This window comes from Pan troglodytes, chromosome 4 (genome assembly GCF_028858775.2).
Source record: "Pan troglodytes isolate AG18354 chromosome 4, NHGRI_mPanTro3-v2.0_pri, whole genome shotgun sequence".
Classification (NCBI taxonomy): domain Eukaryota; kingdom Metazoa; phylum Chordata; class Mammalia; order Primates; family Hominidae; genus Pan; species Pan troglodytes.
This window is the reverse complement of record NC_072402.2, coordinates 169506773-169526821: the sequence shown is the minus strand read 5'-3', so window position 1 is coordinate 169526821 and position 20049 is coordinate 169506773. Positions and strand designations below refer to the sequence as shown.

At 43.9% G+C, this 20049-nt stretch overlaps 1 protein-coding gene across 10 annotated transcripts in view; it reads left to right on the top strand.

The window, feature by feature from the left end:
• FBXW11 (F-box and WD repeat domain containing 11) overlaps positions 1 to 9371 on the top strand; it is a 146467-nt gene extending 137096 nt beyond the window's left edge. For all 10 annotated transcript variants that reach the window (XM_003310956.5, XM_003310957.5, XM_009450125.5 and 7 more), the window contains 4 exons: positions 90 to 200; positions 1125 to 1203; positions 2134 to 2320; positions 6832 to 9371. In XM_003310956.5, the coding sequence (XP_003311004.1) occupies positions 90 to 200; positions 1125 to 1203; positions 2134 to 2295 (352 nt within the window). In that variant the 3' untranslated portion in view covers positions 2296 to 2320; positions 6832 to 9371. The remainder of the gene's footprint in view (positions 1 to 89; positions 201 to 1124; positions 1204 to 2133; positions 2321 to 6831) is intronic.
• The last annotated feature ends 10678 nt before the right edge of the window (positions 9372 to 20049 follow it).

The window sequence follows — 20049 nt, the reverse complement described above, 5'->3', positions numbered from 1 at the left end:
GTATCTGTATGGAACAGATATAAAAAACTTACGGATAGTGTGAATCGTGTGTGGGAAATTGTTTCACAGAGGTCTGTTTTTCATTCAAGGCTCTGGGATATTGAATGTGGTGCCTGTTTAAGAGTCCTAGAGGGACATGAAGAATTGGTCCGATGCATCCGGTTTGATAACAAGAGGATTGTCAGTGGGGCCTATGATGGGTATGTCTTTCAGATTTTCAGGTGTACTGCTATAACTGTATCAAGAAGAAAGAGAAATGTTATATATTAAGCAACTCTGTATGTACCAGGTCCTGTGGTAGGTTTCTGTGTAATGGTGGATGGCAGGTATTATTATACCTGTTGTTTAGGTGAGGACACTCAGGCTCAGAAAGAAGAACTAAATCTTACCCCAAATCACACAGAGGGAGAGTCACTGTGGTTCCTAAACTTAGCTTTGAATCATCGCTGTCAACTCCAGCAATAGCTTAGGCTTCAATAGTTGATGTGGGGGTATTGACTTCTTTGCTTTATCCCTAAATTAAGCCAGGCTCTTTGTGTGTGTGTGTGTGTGTTCGTTCAACAATAAGTTTCTTCTTTTCCCTTTTTGGTAAATTGAACAAACCCTCTTTAAAACACCTCACTACATTTTAAATGAGCAAATGGCAACTGTAAATCTTTCCAGATGACCTTATATATACTTCCCAAATGGGTTAGTTGGTCTGTTTGTACTCCTATTACTAACTTCCAGCATTTGCTTAATTTGGAGAAAGGTATCCTTGGAATTTCACACAGAGCCCTAGCTTCTGTCAGCAGCACCCACTCAGCCCTAGAGAGTCCCCTGATGAATGAATTTGGTGACATAGGTTATCAAGTCCGGAACTGAATTTAGATAACCTGAAGTTGTTTTCTTATCTCCCTTAAAATAATATTTCTTTAAAATTTCAGCAATTCTGAGAATGTGTAGGTTCTTAATTTTTCCAAAATCAAGTGTAATTGGTTCAGATGATTTGTAAAAACATAAGCATGTTCCCCATTAGCTTTTATAAATAGGCAGTTCAGATGCACTACTTTTTTTCAAGGAAATGTTTGACAGCATATAAATTGTTCACTTTTCCACTAATCACATCTCATTTTCCTTTCTAGGAAAATTAAAGTTTGGGACTTGCAAGCTGCTCTTGACCCTCGAGCCCCAGCAAGCACATTGTGTTTGCGCACATTGGTGGTATGTGATCTCTTGAGACGGGAATTGGTTCCCTGTGCTGGAGGATGACCATTTGCAGATAGTCCTGTCTAGGTGTATCACAGGAACGCTTGTGTGTCTCACAAGATGCCTTCAGAGAATTTCAGTCTTCATTTTGTTTAGCCAAAACCAGAGAATATTTGATGTTTACATTACTGTGAGCACTTTCCTAAGGGGAGACATAATGCAGCTTAAGATATGAAGGCAGGCTTCCTGATTTGTAGGTGGACTGGTTTCCTCATAGGGCAAGCAATATTTCCTTCTTGTAGGTTTGGAAGATTTCTTAATATGGCTATTTGTGGTTATGTTTTAATAACAGCACATTTTTATACTATATAAATTTTTATACCATTTATAAGTACTGTTATATTTTTGAAGAGATAGTCATTTGGAAATATTAGTAGATTTAAAAAAGATTTTAGTAGTTTTATTTCTGTTTCTTCACTTCTTGCATTTACTAGAAGATGCAGAACTGTCTTCTTGATTTTAATGGGAACCTTTATATTATTATTTCACCATGAATTTTGATGCTGGCAGCAATTTGAGGTAGATCCTGGTCATGTTAAAACAAACTGTCTTTCTGGTTCTAGGTTTTCCAGTGGATTTTTAGAGTGTATCAAGAATGGGTATTATGTATTGTTGTTTACTTTTCTAAGGCCCTTTTTGAGATGATCTTTGAAATATTGGTAGACTAGAGTCTAAGATACAAAGTTTAATGAAAGAAAAGGCCTAGCAGGAAAAGAAAGAAGAACATTTGTTCTTGGGATGAAGGACACAGTTCAGTGAGCTCTGTACAGTCGTTTAGGAAGTCTGTTTAAGTGGCTGCATTTTCATCTTCTGCCCAGTTTCTCATTGTGAGATATCAGGGGCTGTAAAGATCTCATTTTATTCATGAAGTTTTGTATTTCATAGGAACATTCTGGACGTGTGTTTCGGCTCCAGTTTGATGAGTTTCAGATCATCAGCAGCTCCCATGATGACACTATTTTGATTTGGGATTTCTTAAATGTGCCTCCCAGTGCCCAGAATGAGACCCGTTCTCCCTCCAGAACATACACTTACATCTCTAGATAACAGTCTGCACTTTCACCCGTTTCAGGTGAGTACTATCCTCTCCCCTTCCAATTTTGCTGATTGAATTCACCTTCCCTTTGGGGAAATTTTGTGATTTGGGTTCCTTGGTGATGTGTGAACCAAGGTCTCTCTTAGACGTGTCAACTTTTGCAGAGTTCAAGTGTAAGGCTGGATCTTCATAGTCACATCCATACAAGGCTTGAGTTGGAATCCTGCCTATTGTGTGGGTTTTCATCTTGGCAGATGATGAACATGGTTCCTGTTTTTAAAAACTGTTCCTAAATGATTTCTTAGGTCATAATCAATTTAACACCAGTAAAATGTCTTGAATTTTATTTTGGGGTACAAGAATCTTCTTTTTCTCTTTCTTTCCTGTCCTTTAGTTCTTTTATTTAAAAAAAAAAAAATCACCATCTGACAAAACATTCAAAATCCCTCTCTTCCCCACTACCACAATCCACCCACCACCATCCTTCCCTCAAGGATGAATCAGAGAAGAGTATCTGTTGAGAGACCCCTAAAACCTATTCTGCTTCCATGAAACACAACAGATACGCTGAGAAGCAAAGTCCTTTCCTCTGGTTACAGGAACACTGAAAGTCATTATAACCATTGATGACAGAATGTTTTGATTATTACTAAGCATGTTCAGTCTGGAAGATGAGAAGTCTTACTTGGCTGTGTCCTAGGAACTGATGACTTAGGAACAGTATTGACAACTCTGTGTGTTCTGCTGAGGGCCAGTGAATTCTATACACATTAAACGTTGTAGATTGAATAAATGTTTACACATAAACATACTACTATGGATATATGTATATAAAGACTGTTGTGATTAATAAAATTTGTATTTATTTAAAATCGTTACTTAATTCTTAGTGGTCTTTTATCATTACATATTTTCCTGTTCATTGAATTTCAAAAGTATAAGAAAGTCCATGTGCAGAATTAGGAATTTTTTTGATGGAGAGATTGAGAACTCTTGGTACCTATTCACTAAGTTACCATCTTTTCAGATACTCTTTCATCAAGATTCCAAGATCCAATAAATAGAACTCCACCAGGAAGTTTGTCTTACCTAGAGGTCAAGAAACTATATAACCAGGGGCCAAAATTAACTCACTACCCGTTTTTTTTTTTTTTTTTTTAATTAGTCTCTGCTTATCCATTAAGTTTTTTTTTTTCCTGTCTCCACAGGCTAAGAATAGTTTTTACATTTTTAAATGCTTAAAAAAATTAAAAGGAGAATTTTTTTCATGACATGCAGTAATTAAATGAAATTTAAATTGCAGTGTTCATAAATAAAGATTTGTGCTACACAGCCATGCTCATTCCTTTATGTATTGTCTGTGGCTGTTTTTGTGCTTCAGTGGCAGAGCTTAGTAGTTGCAACAGAGACCTTATGGCCTACAACATCTGAAATATTTACCATATGGCCCTTTCAGAAAAAGTTGGCTGACTTCTGGTCTTGCCCCTGTTCCATCTATTAGCGGTAAACCAAGGGTCTACATCAGGAATGGCAAATAAGTGTTTTCTTCATGCCAACTCAGTTTGGTCAGTAGTGACTGGTGGGAGTGTTGCCTTTGGAAGGATTCTGGGACCCCACGTGGACCCCAAAGGACTGGTTGTGGTTGGTTATGTCTGCCTTGCAGGAGTGACCTGTAAGCCACTTACCTATTTGCTATTATGGATCTCGAGTGTGTTCAGACTGTTCCTGATCATAATCTTCTGCCCTGCTGCTTTCTTTCTGGATAGATGCTTCATAAGTCAGTTGAAAAATCCACGTGGCAGAATTACTATAATTATTGAATGGAGCTTTAAAATAGGAATTACAGAGGAAGGAGACAAGGATCTCTTGAGTGATTGCTCCTCCCCCCGACCTCCCCTCCCAATAAGCCTAAGAAAATATAGGGAAGGAGGAATGGACCCAAGTAAAAACTGCTTAAAGAGGCATATGGCAAAATTCAAGACATCCATATTATGGTTTTCTTTTTCTGGTGTATTACAATAGATGAACTGACAACATCTATATATTACCTAAAAGTGCCCTGAACAAGATTCCTTTGGTTGAGAGATGAAGCAGTGATCACCAATGCTGTTTCTTATTGGCTGTGGTAGAAAGGAAACTTGTGTTACTTCCTCCAGGCCCTCCCTCCTACCTACCTTTTTTGGAAACCTCAGAACAACTGCCTAGTTGTGATCAATTATAAGTCAATGGAAAAATCTTATCTGCTTAAGCTGGAGGTTCCCTGTATCCCAGCACGAGCAGTGAGACCACAAATGTGTTTGTCTCTTCAATTTTATTACTTTCAGCAACCTTGGCAGTCAACTTTATAGATTTTACTGCTCTTTTCTAATTTTTTTTTTTTTTTTCCTTTTGAGACAATGTCTTGCTCTGTCACCCAGGCTGGAGTGCAGTGGTGCAATTTTGGCTCACTGCAACCTCCGCCTCCCAGGCTCGGGTGATCCTCTTGCCTCAGCCTTGCAAGTAGCTGGGGATACAGGCATGTGCCATCACACCCAGCTGATTTTTGTATTTTTAATGGAGATGGGGTTTCACCATGTTGGCCAGGCTGGTCTCGAACTCCTGACCTCAATTGATCTGCCCGCCTCAGACTCCTGAAGTGCTGGGAATAAAGGAGTGAGCCACCGCATGCGGCCCCAAATGCTTTTCATTTATTGTAACATGAAAAAAATTATAGCCATGTGATACCATAAGATTTATGCATAATAAGAAACACTACCCTAATGATGATTTAACCTTGCAGTAAAATACTCACCTGTAAAATATCAGGTGAGAGTCTCTCCATGTCAGCAAATGCAGCAGTAGATCTATCTGCGGAGTCGTTTTTAAAAAAATTAGTAACATCTAAGAGCTGTATGTTGTATTATATATTCAGTAGCTCAAAATTTATTGTTTTTTCTTACTACAAGACAATATAAGATCGTTATTAGGAAATTTGAAAAAGTAGATAAGCCAAAAGAAGAAAGTAAACTCCTGCTCGTGGTTTACCACTAACTCCTTTTTATAGATCCTTTCAGGCTTTTTAAAATGACGCTTTATAACTGTACATTTTCAAATGTGTTTTTCTTCTTTATTGTGAAATGCTTGCATGTTAGTAATGTATTTGTCCAAATTATTCCTAATTGCCAAATTATATTAGATTGTTTGGATATGCTCTGTTGTTACATATTTATCCTCCCCAACCCCCAGTTTTTAGTGATTATAAAAAACAATGCTATGATCATTCTTTTAACCTAATATTTGTCCAACCCTTTATCATCTTTGGATGGGATTCTGGAAATGTCTGGAGGGTCTGGGTTAAAAGGTATCACGTTTGAAGACTTTTTTTTTTTTTAATTATACTTTAAGTTCTAGGGTACATGTGCGTATGTAGGTCATTTTGCCCTCCAGAAGAGTTCAGTCAGTTTATGCTCCCCTCAGCAGCATTTGAGAGTGTCCACTTCTGGTCCTGGGGCATTAATGTTTTTGAAATAATTCAGGTTCCCTTAAATATCCTTAATGGGAAAACAGTAGCAAATGAAATTGAATCTTAAATTCATTGAGAAGACTTAAGATTCTTGATCTTTGTGTAAATTGACAACTTTCTGGGAAAATCACCTTTTAAAAAAAGCATTCAAGCTTTAAAAAGTCTCTCTTGCTTTTTTTTTTTTTTGCCACCTAAGGTGACTTTAGACTTTCTAGGCCAGTGGTTTAGTGCATCACTTATTGTGACAGTATCTGAGTGGGTTTTGACTTTATTTTGATTTAGAATAGAAAATGTCAGCCTGCATTGTATGTAAAAATGATAAATATTGTGAATATCAGTATTCTCATGAATATTGTTTTTTTGTGTGTGTGTGTACATATTTACATACATGATGAATGTAGAAATTGTGATTAAAATGTGTTTCAGACTCAAAGCCATAGTCAAAAAATTATGGAACATTCAGTGGCCTTTCCCCCATACTGTTGTTGTTTTACCAATGATTTACTTATTAAAAAGGAAGTAATTTCTGATTACTAGCATTCTATTTTAGAAAGGCTAATTTTTGCATATTTTTGTTTCCTTGTGATCGATGAGGGCTCTCGTGAGGATGTGAGACTGGCCTCTTGTAGGTTCTGAATGTCATAAAAGATTATGCTAAATATAAAATCGAATGTGAAGCATCTTTTGTTATATGTGTACTTTTTCAGAGCAGTACTGAGAGAGTGATAGGTTATAGGGTCAGCCCTCTCCTTGAATCCCCTCTCTGTCACTTGTTGACTCTTTGAACCAAACAGCCTTTCTGAGCCTTAGTTCTCTTATTTGTGAAGCAGGTGTCATAATAGTTTCTTCCTCACAGGATTGTTGTGAGGTCGAAATAAATGTGATACCTGGTATGTGGTACACTCAAAACAACTTACAGCTTCTGCTGTTAATGCTAATAAGTTATGCATGTAGCTGTGTGCAGGGGGTGGAGTGGAGTGTGTGTATCCTCATCTAAACGGAATGTTCACCCACACTCCCTTTGCTTCTGTTTTTCTTTCCTCAGGGTTTTCTAGTCTTGAACTACTGGCTACGTGGCTACCAAATGCCTAAGGGAGTTCGTTCACAGCTGAGTTATGAAGCTGGAATTGGTTCTAGACGCTGGGTAGATGCAAAGCAGCCTAACTCTTCAAGTACCGACATTTCTCACCTCTGATTCCGGCTCTCCTTTGAGAAGGAGACCTTAGCTTCCCCGGCTTCAAGTAGAACAGAAGCCCGTTTCCTTCCCTCATCAGTGAAAAAATCTAATGTTTCAAATGTAAATTGTTCATAGAAAAGGAACATAGAATCTGTTTTACAGAAGTAAATCGACCGTCAAGAGAAGACTTGGCCTCTAATTTATATTGCTTTGCACTTTGGTTTGATATTAAGAAACAGCATTCTTCTTCAGTGAAATTTTGGGTGCCAAACACCTACCCAGAATGTCCAGGGCTTTCATTTTCAAAAGTTAGCATTCTCCTTTTGACCGTCCAAGTCATTATGAATTCTGACTTGTTGTATTAGGAACATGTTGGACAATGGAAAGTTTTAGTAATATTTTTGGGATTATACTTCCTTTCTGTACCAATTTCTTTTAATTTAAAGAACTATAAGTCAGTTATATTATCTACCAACAGGTAATATAGCTCTTTCTTTTATTAACTGTTCTCTGTCCCCCAACCATCTCCTGATATTTGGTAGAGTAACACCTTTATACGTGTGCTTGCCTCCTAATTTAAAATACTGTATTCGCATGTAGATATAATGTACATAACAGTTTAACCTCAAAGATGCTGGAGTCAGGGCCCCCTGTGCTTGAGACACTAATACAGAGTGTGTTCGCACTTAGCCATGGACTGGGCTCAAGAACCTGATACCTGGGTTGATGTGGATTACCTAGAACCCTTCCTGCAGTATTCATACAGTGTTTTTATTTTGTTGTTGTCATTGCGTGTGTGTGGTTTGTGTGTGTTTTTAATGAGAATCTTGTTTTAAAATGTAATTTCTAAGGTTTAACACCAAACTGTTTTATTTGTTGTGGAGTATATATTATACAATAGAGAGGTACCTTAAACATTTTTTGTTCTTATTCTTTTTCTCATAAGTACTCCTGAGTACAAGTGGTCACCTCCCATAGTATTCATTTGGCTTCGCTGTCAAAAATCATTATTCTGTGCAGTCGTGGCCCTGGGAAGGGGAAATAAGAAGGCCCTGTTGACGGGCTGTCTTGGCTCTGGAATTCATGCATCCTGGCCTTGCCAAGGTTCTGGCAGGGCCTGCTGGTGTGTTGGAGCCTGCAGGGCAGGTCAGGCTGGTTCAGAGGCCCATGCTGAGGGGTGGGTGCTCTGAAGTGGAGTGAAGCCTCAAGCCCATGAATGCCACCCCAGTCATCTCTGGTGTCAGCTGCTGCTGTGGCCCCAGCAGGTTCTCAAAGCTCCCAAGTCCTCCCGACGACACAGCCCAAATGTGTAAATGGCACTGTTGCCCTGACAGTGCATGGAAAGGACGTTGGCATCCAATTGGCACTCCTTCTCCCTTATTCAATATTAGGTTTGATTTGCCCTTCGCCATTGTTTCCAAAGATCAAGGAATGTCAATAACATTTTAAAGGACCAATAAACAGCCTCCTATAAAGTAAACCTCTTCCCGTGGAAGCACACTCTACCACTAAAGGGAAGGCCCCTGGGCTCTGATTTGTCCTTTGCATTGAGAACGGTGTGGGGATCAATGTGTGTGTATGTGATTTGTTCATTGAGTTGGCTTTGCTTTTTTAGTTTTTCTTTTAAAAATAAAATCCTTCCTTCCCATGTTACTAAATTAATTTATGTTTTTGAGAGGTTGAGTCTCAAAGTGTAAACAATAAACCTCCATTCATAAGGTGGATGTTGTAAGCTTGATGGTGGTTGTGAAAGTGATTTAGCTTTGACCACTTTTCATCCTACAGCTTCAATATCAAACTGGTTAGGAAAGCCCAGGGGGAAGGGAGGAGGCAGGGGAGGAGGCAATTCTGAATGAATGAATGGATTTTTTGTTGTTTTTGCATGTTTAATATAGAAGTTCCCCTTGTTCCTTGGGAGATCATGGCCTTTGAATATGCACACAACCTTTGAATTGTGCCTACTAAATTATAGCAGGGGACTTTGGCACCCAAGGAGTTCTGACTTTCTGGGATTATAATAGTAATTCCCAGCCATACTCTGGACTTTATTTTGCTAACCATAATTGAGCAAATGTAAATTACTGCTATATTAATGTTTTAAAGCACTGGGATAGTCTAATTCTAACTTGTAATTAATTATGTTTGCCAATTATCTGTTTGAAATAAATTTGTGTCTGAACAGCTATTGAAACTGTTAAATTGTACAGATATTATTCATGACAGCTTTGTACTGTGGAATGTGCTTAATAAAAAACGAAAAAGTTTGACTTTTGTCCAATAAATTGGTAAGTAATGTCAATAAATCGAGTATGGGTATTATGCAGTGCACCTAATCTGGCTTCATGCAATTGTTACTTCAGCTACTGATTCAAAGCCAATACTCTTAATAAAGTGTTGCAATACTCTGACGTTCTGTTAAGAAATTTTTCAAAGAAACTGTTAAGTGCTATTAGGAATTCAGTGACATACAATTAAAATTTATAGATCTTTAGAATCATCTGTTCCGTACAATGAGTTTGAAGGCAAACTGGTTTTGGCGTGTGAGAATGTTGTAGTAGATGATATGATTCCTTGTCTTGGGCTTTTGCCGAAAGCTAGCTTGAACCTCAGGAGTTAGCTGAGGGCTAGCTAAGAACTCTTCCCCTGCAAATCTGCTTCCCACACATAATTAATTGCTTCACAAGTTACTGTCAACATGAAAATGGCCTCTGAGACATCCCAAGTGGCTTTCAGGTGTGAGTGGATCCTCCCCTTCTTGAAGAAGGGCCATGGAGGTGTGAGGGGCAGTTTCGCAGCCCTCTCCACCATAGCATCAGAAATGAATAGTTTTGTGTGTGCAAGTGTGTCACTGGTAGAGTATTGAAGCAGAAAAAGTCGAGTTAGTATCTGTAGGATTCTACTCAGAAATTCTATTCAGTAGGACTGAGTAGAAGCTGAGTGTTTTTGATAGCTAGGCTAAACTTCCCCCATTAGTCAACCCAGTTAGTAATGCGGACTTTTTGCATGAGATTAGAGTATTTCTATGTAATTGTTCCCACCCGTTTTTCTTGTAGAAAACGTTTTTCAAATGTGTCATGCATGTGGTTAAGAGAACCAATTTACAAATCACAAAAAGATCCAGAGTAAAAAGTAATTTTTCCTCTCCGCCTTAACCCCCAGTCCCTCAAATGATGGTTAACCAGTTTCTTTCATGTCCTTCAATAGATACCCTCTTTTCTATACACAGCTTGCTCTTCCAGCTGGTGAAGACTCTGGGAGCTTGTCTTGTAGTGCTAAGATATTGGGGCTCCTGCTGGCTTGTTGCACAGAGCTGAATCCAACACTTTGTAGGCACTCACTCAGCATCTGTGGGATGACTGAGTATATGGCCATCTCAAGGTGTTTACCTGCCCACAGATAGGACGACGGACCCCATACACCAAATGCACTAATTCAGTAATTTAAAAATTATATTGGTTAGGTGTAGCCATGTGAAAGATTTGTGGGGCAGGTCATAAGTAACTTTTTCTTAGTGCGTGCCAGGTAAACTGGAAAGTAGAATCCTATAAATGAGATTGTACATTATTTTCAGCTTTGTGGTCATCTGCTTATCCTTTCTCTAGGAATTGTTTGATTTTATTGCTCAGAGTATGTGAGTTATTACTGGGCTGGCCTGGGAGAACCTGGAAATTACAAGGCCAAAGACTTGAGTGGGGACAGATTTAGGAACAGCTTAAACCTGATGTTCTGGTGAGATCTCAGTGTGTACAGCTTAAGCTGTCTCTACCCTTCACCGCCACCTTCAGATCCAGTGGACTTTGCCATTTCTCGCAGGCTGTGTTTGTACTTCCAAATACCACCAACACAGGGGATTGGGAAGGATTATTTTTTTAAGCATCTAGCTCTGTTGCCCAGGTTGGAGTGCAGTGGTGCAGTCATAGCTCACTGCAGCCTCGAACTCTAGGACTCAAGGGATCCTCCTGCCTCAGCCTCCCAAATTGCCGAGATTACAGGCTTGAGCCATCACGCCCAGTGGGAGGGATGTTCTTAGAACACCATCGAGACCATCCTGTGGGGGCCACTTCTCTACCGAATGGCAGAGAGGAAAGAGCCTGGGCTTTGGGGCCCAGAGATCTAGCTCAGGATTGGAGCCCTGCCACCTAATTGGCAGCAGGCCCCACGGGCAAGGGCATTTATTATCCTGAACCCAAACTCCTCAGCTGGGGAGCAGAGACAGTGTTTTAAGATTACTATGGGGATGAAATGACATCTCTAAAGTGCCTAGCACAGTGCCTTGCAGCTTCAACTTACACATTTAAACAAAGGGAACAGAATGCTCAGAGGGGAGGAAGGGACAGGAGTTAGTGGAATCTGGGGTGTCGTGCTGTCAAATAAACGTGCTCAGGCAAACCTGAAGCCTGTCTGGACCTCTTGAGGGGAAATACAGGAGCTGACCCTGAGGACTGGTCCCAGTGAGGACTTGAGTTTGTAATCAGGGCCTGGTTTGTTCAGTGGGTGGAAGAAAGGGAGATGGGCCAGTGAATAGGTTTATACTGAGTTATATTTGTTAGTTTTATTATTACAAATAATTATAAAGGTAGTCAACCTATCATATCCCCAGCTAGTATTTCTGGGAAGAGAATGAGGTCTAAACATGTCACTGTCCTCAGTGAATTGTATTGTCTCCAGAGGGGACGGGAGAATTTCATGCCTTCAGGGTGTGTATAGGTGGTGGGTGATGGTGGGGAAGAGGTTGGATCATGCCAACTACAGCAAGAATGAAGATAAGTGAGTGAATAAAAAATAAAGATTCGTGGGTGCCAGGCTGCTGGTGAGGGCTTTGTGTACTCTCATCCTTCCAGTAGCCCTGCATGGTTTATGTTCTTACCATTTTATGGTTGAAGATACTGAGGCTTGGATCTGTCTTTGGGAGCGGCTGAACTTAGTGTTGATTCTGGTCTGCCTTGGGGGCCACAGCTGGCCTCTTAGCACGCTGCCCTAGCATCTCCCTCTTCATGCTCCGTGGGCCCCTGGATGCCCGCAGAGTCTCTCTGAAGAGCCAGGCTCAGACTGTGTGGTCCCTTGGCACCCACAGACCCTCTGCCCTTCTCTTCTCCCCTCCACTGATATGTCCCTGGCATATGTTCTTGGTGTGTCTTCAACAGTGCACAAAGTGTGATGGAGTGCAAGGGGCCGGACAGGTGCAGGGGGACCCGACTGTGGCCGGCCCTGTGGGCCATTCTGAGGGGTGGGGGCTCCATCCGGGGGGCAGGGGCAACCACTGGCTGGTTTTAGGCTCAGGAGTGACCAATTAGAAAGCTAGAGTTAAGATTCAGGAGAGAGATGTTAAGGTCCAGAATAGGGAACATGAGGAGGTGAGAGAGGGTGTTGGGAGCCACGGGGCTTAGTGTGGAGGGAGCTGGAGGCACTGACAACAGCATTCATATTCAGTGCGTGTCTCCTGGGTGCCACTAGATGGGGCTATAATGGAAGAAGACACAAGGTCCCTGCTCTCAGGAAGCTTCCATTCTAGAAGAAAGAAACAGTGCGCAGTGATTGCTGTAGTGTCCACAAACATGCATTTACAAGATAAATTCAGATAGTGTTGATTGCCGTGAAGAGGTTACACTGGGCAGTGGTTAGGTGTGGCCTGGGGGACATTGGATCCAAGATCTCAATAAGCAGGCGCTGGTCATGCACTGAGCCGGGACAGGATGATGTTCTAGGCTGCGGGCGTGGACACACGCCAAGGCCTTGAGGTGGGGATTTCTGGAGTGGGCAATGGGCTGGAGGGGTGTCCAGTCTCCCAGATAAGGGAATTGGGGTTGATCCAGGGGGTGGAAGGGGGATGCATTTGGATGTGGACATTGGAGGGGCCCCAGAGAGGTTTGAGTGGAGCCCCTGGGCTGCCTAGAAGAGAAGGAGACAAGTGGTGGTTTCAGAAGAAAGAGCCCAGAGGAACATCTGCATTTAGGAAAGGGGCACGGGAGGACAAGCCTGTGACAAAGGTGGGAAGGAGCAGCGGGAGAGGCAGGAGCGTGATATCCAGCAGTCTTTGCAGGGCCTGTGGACGCTCTCAGGAGTTGGAAACTCTCTTTTGCAAACACTTGCCTCCAAGCTGCCTGGGCCTCCTGGGGAACAATGCCTGTCCACTAATCACACCGCAGGACACCTAATCCCGCTTCACACTTCTTCCAAGACAGCACCACACTCTCCTAACGGCCAGGGCTCTGGCAGCAATAACAAACAGGCGCCCGGGAATAGCTTCTCCACTCCGGCCCTTGCCTGGCTTGTCCTTGGGAACGCTCCCTGCAGCCCATCTGCACAAACAGACGGGGGCCAGGTCTGTGCCTCAGGAATGAAGAGATAAAAGGGACCATCGGGGCTTTTTCCACCAAAGGCGAAAGCATTTTATTGAACGGGCTGCGAGTTTTTGTTTCAGGAAATTTCATCATGTCTCCAAGAAGAGGAGGGGGAAAAAGAGAGAGAGAGAGAGAGAGAGAGAAAGAGAGAAAGAGAGGTGGGCAAGGGGGAGAAAAAGAGAGAGAGAGGGAGAGAAGTTAATTGGCCTCAGATTTTCTCACTCCCTTTTCATGTTGGTAACACGAGGCAGCCCAGGTCAGACTCAGGTCAGCGACGTTTGGGCTCTTTAGTGCCCCTCTGTGAATACCTCATTTCTGTAATAGTTTTTCCTTTAAAAACAGCTCTGCCTTCTTTGGCAGATGGTGACATTCCATTAGCATATGGAATATTTTTCAAAACACATCCGAAAGCATGTCTCTTACGGAGGAGACTGGGCAAAGCGAATGAATGTCTGAAAAGTATGTTGGGAGCAACTCAACATTTAACAGAAGGCCCCACTCCCGCCTTCGCCCCCGGCCTCTCCACAGTCTCTCCTGGGTTGTTACCGTAACCAAAAGGAGACAGGACGATGTTCCCCAAAGCTTAGTCTGTTGGCTTCCCTGGGACTGTCCCAGTATACAGGGTAGCTGGAGGGAGGCTGAACCCAGGATAAGAACATGATTCTTGGCCTGGATTGGATGTTGGCAAACCATGTGGATGTGGCATTGGGGCAGTGACGGATATCTTGCACACTGAGCACCTACTATGTGCTAGACGCTGTGGGTAACATACATTATGGTCTTTCCTGCTGAAATCCATCTAGCACACAGTGGGCACATGTCAGAGCATGTCACCCCCCTGCCCAGTACTCCCCAGTGACTGCCACTGTGCTTAGAATCAAGTTCAAACTCCTTGTTATGGTCTGCAGTAATCTGAGCCCGCCCTGCTTCCATGCCATTTTATGTCATGCTTTCCTCTCTCACTCCCACTCCAGCGACATGAGCTTTCTTTCCGTTCTTTTTTCTAGCTCAGGGCCTTTGCACGCACTGCATGCATTTCCCCAGCTATTTGCACGGCTGCTTCCTCATCATTCAGGTCTCAGCCCAAGTACTGCCCCCAAAGAGGAGGCTTCTCTGACCAGACAATCTAAATTATCCCACATTACCCCCTATTGCATCCTGCGTTCCACTTACTCTATAGTACTTACCATTACTTTATTTGTTGACTTGTATTTATTGAAGACACGTTTATTGAAGGCCTACTATGTGCTTGGTACTAAGCTAGGCCGTGACAAAACGGACAAATATCCCTGCCTCCAGGAAGCCTACGTTATGACACAGCAAGGCGGATGAGGAACAAATGCCATGCTTCTTGACTTTCCTTACCAGAAATGTCACCTGAAGTACCAGGACCTTGTTTGTCTTGTTCAGAGGCCATTTTGGGAAGTGGTAATCACAGAGCTCAAGACATTGTAGTTAAACGAAGAACTGAGCCCACATTTTATAAACAATTGCATTGAGGCATAGACAGGAAGTGGCTTTCAAGATTGCTCCGCTAGTAAAACAGCAGAGCCAGGATCTGAACCTTGCTCCTTCTGACGCTGAGGCTGGCCATGCATGCCGCCTGCCCGGCCCAGGCATCTTGCCAGGTGCCTTCCCCACTACTTCCTTCTCAGCCCAATATCTAGGTCCTCCCCCACTCCCTACATCCCAGCTGGCTTATCCCGGGGCTGTTCTCTAGCATCCTGCTCTCAGTAGGGTGACTTGCTGTCTGCAACACGTTGGGTAACATCCTTTGACTCTTTGAGCCCCAGTTTCCTCGTCAAAATGAGAATAGGAGCCACAGTAGATCTGCTAAGGCACATACAATTCTATTATCCTGGCTTCTGACCAACCCCTCTGTAAATTACATTCAATAAGAGGTGATAAATAAGAGGTTAAAAAATAATTTTGATTTCTGCAGTCCCAGCTGAATAGCAATGACCCATGTAGTCTCAGCTGCTGCCTCCTCTCAGACCAGTATTCCCAGCCCTCCACTCTGCTCACTCTATTGATCCAGGGCTAGAAGTCCCATTCAACTGGCTTCTGCAAAGAAGGGCGTTTATTGGCTTGTGTCACACATACCCAAGGAATGGGCTGGTCGCAGGCATGGCTGGATCTAGGAGCTCCAACTGTGTCATCGGCTCTTGGGCCTCACCTCCTTGCCTCCCTGTCTGGCTCTCCTTTCTCACAGTTTCATTCTAAAGCAGGCTTGCTTCCACATGGTATCCAGGTGGCTGCCAGCAGCCCCAAGAGCATGTCCTATCCTTTGAGTGTCTCTGGTGGAGCAAAATCTCTTCCCAGCAGCCCCAAGAGCATGTCCTATCCTTTGAGCATCTGTGGTGGAGCAAAATCTCTTCCCAGCAGCCCCAAAGAGTCATGGGACTAAGTGTGCTTGGCTCAGGTAGAATCATGTGCCCACCCTTAAAACCCACGGAAATAATCCCTGGTGGTCAGGGTTGGGGTCGACCCCACACAAACCACACGGGCTGAGCATGGAAGGGAGGCAGATCCCCAAAGGATTAGGATTCTGGGGTCCAAGCAAAAAGGGGAATGGAGGCTGGGCAGACAGAGCCCAGTGTCCCCTGCTGCCGCCACTAGGCACGCCTTTTCCCGTGGGAAATGACTACTTTTGCATGTTCGTCAAGGCCTAGCTCAAATATCACCTCCTCCCTGATCCACAGAGCAGGAGCTAAAAGCCCTCAGCCCCTGAACTCTTTTTGAGCCCCTTTCACTTTCTCTTTGGTATTTTAGCTTTTAGTGTGCACGAGCAGAAAGGGTCAAAATAGCCTGCCTTTGGGGTCAGAAAAGTTTGGGTTTGAATCTCATCGACGCTCTTCAGGGGTAAGGTGACCAAGGACAGGGCGCGGCTCCTTTCTAATCAGTCCTCCCTCCCGGACCTGCTCGGAGCATTAAATGAGATGAAGTGAGCCCAGCCAGGGTTTATGGAGGACTTTTGATTTCTTCCATGCCAGGACCCATGTTTTGGTCCTCTCTGTTCTTCAGCCCCAGTCGCAGGTACTAATAACGCAGATGTGTTGAATGAACAAACTCCTGGGTTCCAGAACTTTGGGCATGCAGTGGAGTTTCCCCTTTCATGATGCTCAGATTCTAAAGTGAGCACTGCAGGTGGAAAACCATAGAGTCCAAGATGCTTGAAAAACCCTTAAAATGTGGCTTCAATACAGTACACAATGTGTATGGATGGGACCCAGTGCAGTGATTCCTGCACCCATTGAGAGCTTGAGTACCATCAAGCTGGCCAAGGGCAAAAAGAGAAAAGTCTACATGCAAGCACTCAGTCATTCAAATGATTCTGCTTTTAAACTAACTATTGGGAGGGATAGGGAAGTGAGAAGGAAGAGGGAGACAAGAAAAGGGTAAATCCTAAATTTTAAATTGCCTGCAAGTTTCATTCCATTTGGCTTTTTTTTTTTTTTTTTTTTGAGATGGAGTTTCACTTTTGTTGTCCAGGCTGGAGTGCAGTGGCACCATCTTGGCTCACTGCAAACTCCGCCTCCCAGGTTCAAGCGATTCTCCTGCCTCAGCCTCCCAAGTAGCTGGGATTATAGGTGTGCACCACCACGCCCAGCTAACTGTGTATTTTTAGTAGAGACCGGGTTTCACCATGTTGGTCAGGCTGGCCTTGAACTCCTGACCTCAAGTGATCCACCCACCTTGGCCTCCCAAAGTGCTGGGATTACAGGCATGAGCCAACATGCCCGGCCCCGTTCTGCTTTACTATGTAGCCTTTGTCATAGCTTTACTATGTGTCAGGAAGCTTTGTTGTGGGGAGAACAACTGTGATCATACACATAAATAAATGGAAGAGCCTGTATAGCAGGACATGGGGGCTCAGTGAACCCAGTGGGATTTGAACCCAAGTCTTGCTGATAGATGCATGGTTCCTGGAAAGCTGTAGAGGAGTTCTGGGCCTCTGCTGCCTGTGGGACCCACTGGTGGCCTCACCGAACTGGCTCTCACCCTCATGCCCTGAGACAGCAGTCACCGAGACTTAGGTTCTAAAACTGCAAGTGAAATTCAAGGGGTATACAACATGGTTCCCTTTTTTCAAGAATTTCAATTTTTAGTTTGGATTCGGGGGCACATGTGCAGGTTTGTTACCTGGGCATATTGCATAATGGTGAGGTTTGGGGTACGACTGATCCCATCACCCAGGTACTGAGCTCATACCCAATAGGTGGTTTTTCAACACTTATCCCCTCCCTCCCCCCGTCTAGCAGTCCCCAGTGTCTACTCCTGCCATCTTGGTGTCCATGAGTATCCAAAGATGTGGTCCTGCGGCTGCTGCCCCCTCTGTAACTCTATTGGTTGGAGAGCAGAATTCAGGAAAGCAAAGTTGACCCTGGCCCCCTTTCTGTAAGCCTTGGTGGCATAATTTCATTATCAAGACAAGTACATAACCTTGATTACCTTCCCCATCTTGACCCCCACCTCCCAAACCCCATTCAGCCCTGTCTAGAACTTCTGGATACAGCACGTGGCCTTATTTTTCCAGGAACAAGGTTCATTGTTGTGCTTCTGCGGTGCCCACCACATGATTTCTGGGACAGCCTTGTCAACCCTCTGGGTGTGATCTCAGCCAGAATGTGTCACGATGGCAGACATGGGATGAAAGGAACTGGGATGTTCAAATGGTCCTAGACTCCACAGGTGCCCTCAGAGGCGAAGGGGCTTCCTGCTGAAGCCCAGACCCATCCCAGCAGCATTTGGACAGGACTGTCATTACTACTGAGGTCCCACTTTTGGTGACTGTGGGGTTCCAAAACGGTGCCTTTCCTTGGGCGAAGTCAGGCTGAGCTGGCACTGGCTCTTCGAGGAGCGGCCGAACCCCAAGTTTCCCGTGCTGACTCACGGAACAAGAGCCAGGGCCGTGGGCCACCTGCCTGGGGTCTGCCCTGGTTGTGCCACGAGGTCAGGAATTTGGGTAGGCTTTTAGCTATCAGATCCCTCCGTAGCCGGAGTTCACAAAAACTTCGCTGCATCACTCCAGTGTCAGCTTTTGGTTTCTTGAGCAACTTCTCCTCCGCCACCAATTTGCTGATTCACTTAGTCTCTTCCTATTTAAATCCAAAGGGACAGAGCCTGATCAGCCATGACTTGAAACTCCTGGGTGGGGCTTTTTGTTCCAGCGTCCTCATAGGTCACCAAGCAGCCAATGGATGGGCTGCTCTTGAGTTCAGGGGACCCTTTTGACCAATCAGGGGGCATTCCTTGTTCAAGCGCAGCCTAAAGCCATTTCCCTCCCCCTGGGCCTCCTGATGGGATGGTTTCCCTTAGGAGGGCACTCAGGTGTGGCTGACACCATCACTCACAGATCAGGACCCAAACTCCGCCAGGAGGCTCTGCTCCTCCCCATCCACCCCAGCTCCTTGCTAAGCTTTGACAAGGTCAGTATAACTGACTGAGATCCAAGGGACAAATGCGCCCGTGTTTCATGGCTCCTGGAAGTGAGAGGGCTCAGCAGGAAGGCATTGGATTCACAGAGCAACATCATCAGCTCTGCAGCCAGGTCTCTGACTCCTACTCATTACCGCAGTCTCTACTGGAGTCTGACTTATCTCTTTTTATTTTTAATTTTAATATTTTAATTTTTTGTAGAGAAAGGGGTCTCGCTGTGTTGCCCAAGCTGATCTTGAACTCCTGGCCTAAAGCATCCTCCTGCCTCAGCCTCCCAAAACGCTGGGATTACAGGCACGAGCCACCACGGCCGGCCCATGACTTATCTTTAAATCCCAGTAGGTAGCCCAATGTCTGGCACTTGGTTGGCCCTCAGGATACTTTTCTTGGAGTAGCCATAAATAAGTGGGTGCCCCAGGGAGGTTGGGATGAGCAATACTGAGAAGTTTAAGGCACAGTTCTCCTGCCAAAGCGGTTGGTCTCTTTCCACCGTCACCTAGTTTCCCTGGATCAGCTATTACATCTCATTAATATCTTATATTTCATTTTCTTTGTAGTTCCCTTGCAATGTTTCCCAATGTGTGTCCCGTGGGACAATAGTTCAGTGGAATATTAATTAAGTATTATAGTGCAAAGGGATTCTGAGATCAAGTGAGTTTGGGAAATAGCAAGTTAAAGAAAAGGAAGCAGGTTTATTTGCTGAGGGACTTATCAGAGCCTTTCATGTGTTCATGGATGTTGTTACCATCCACAAAGGTAACAGGGGCTTTTGTGTTTCCCACACCTTTTTGACCTTGAAATCATTATTTTTTCCCCTTTGAGTATCTCACAGGACTAGTGTTCTGAGGAGCAGTACACTGAGAAATGGTCCTCTAGACAGAGAGGAAATGCTGTCTTCCCCCTTTATTGGCTATGTGGGATTCGTATAATTTGCTTATTTGTCGGATCCATTATTGCTGAATGTGGGAGAGCAGGCATGTGTTAGACTGTCCATCTTCAGAGAGGTTTCCTGCTCTTCCTGTTCGTCCAGTAGTTATGGGCTATGATTGTTATGGTGATAGCAGGGAGGCTGCAGACCCCAGAGGGGATTAGGCATATCTGTGTGTAAACTTTGGGCAATGTCTTTCTTTCAACTGGGCTTGAATCACAGCATTGCATACCCTAAGAAAACATCATGAAGTATATAAAGTTCCCATACTCCCATTAAGTGGCCTGGTTTTCGTCTTTAAGTATGGTGGAGCTGGTAGGAGTAGAACACGGGATGATGTATCACTTCTCCTGGGTTTCTCAACCTCAGCACGACTGA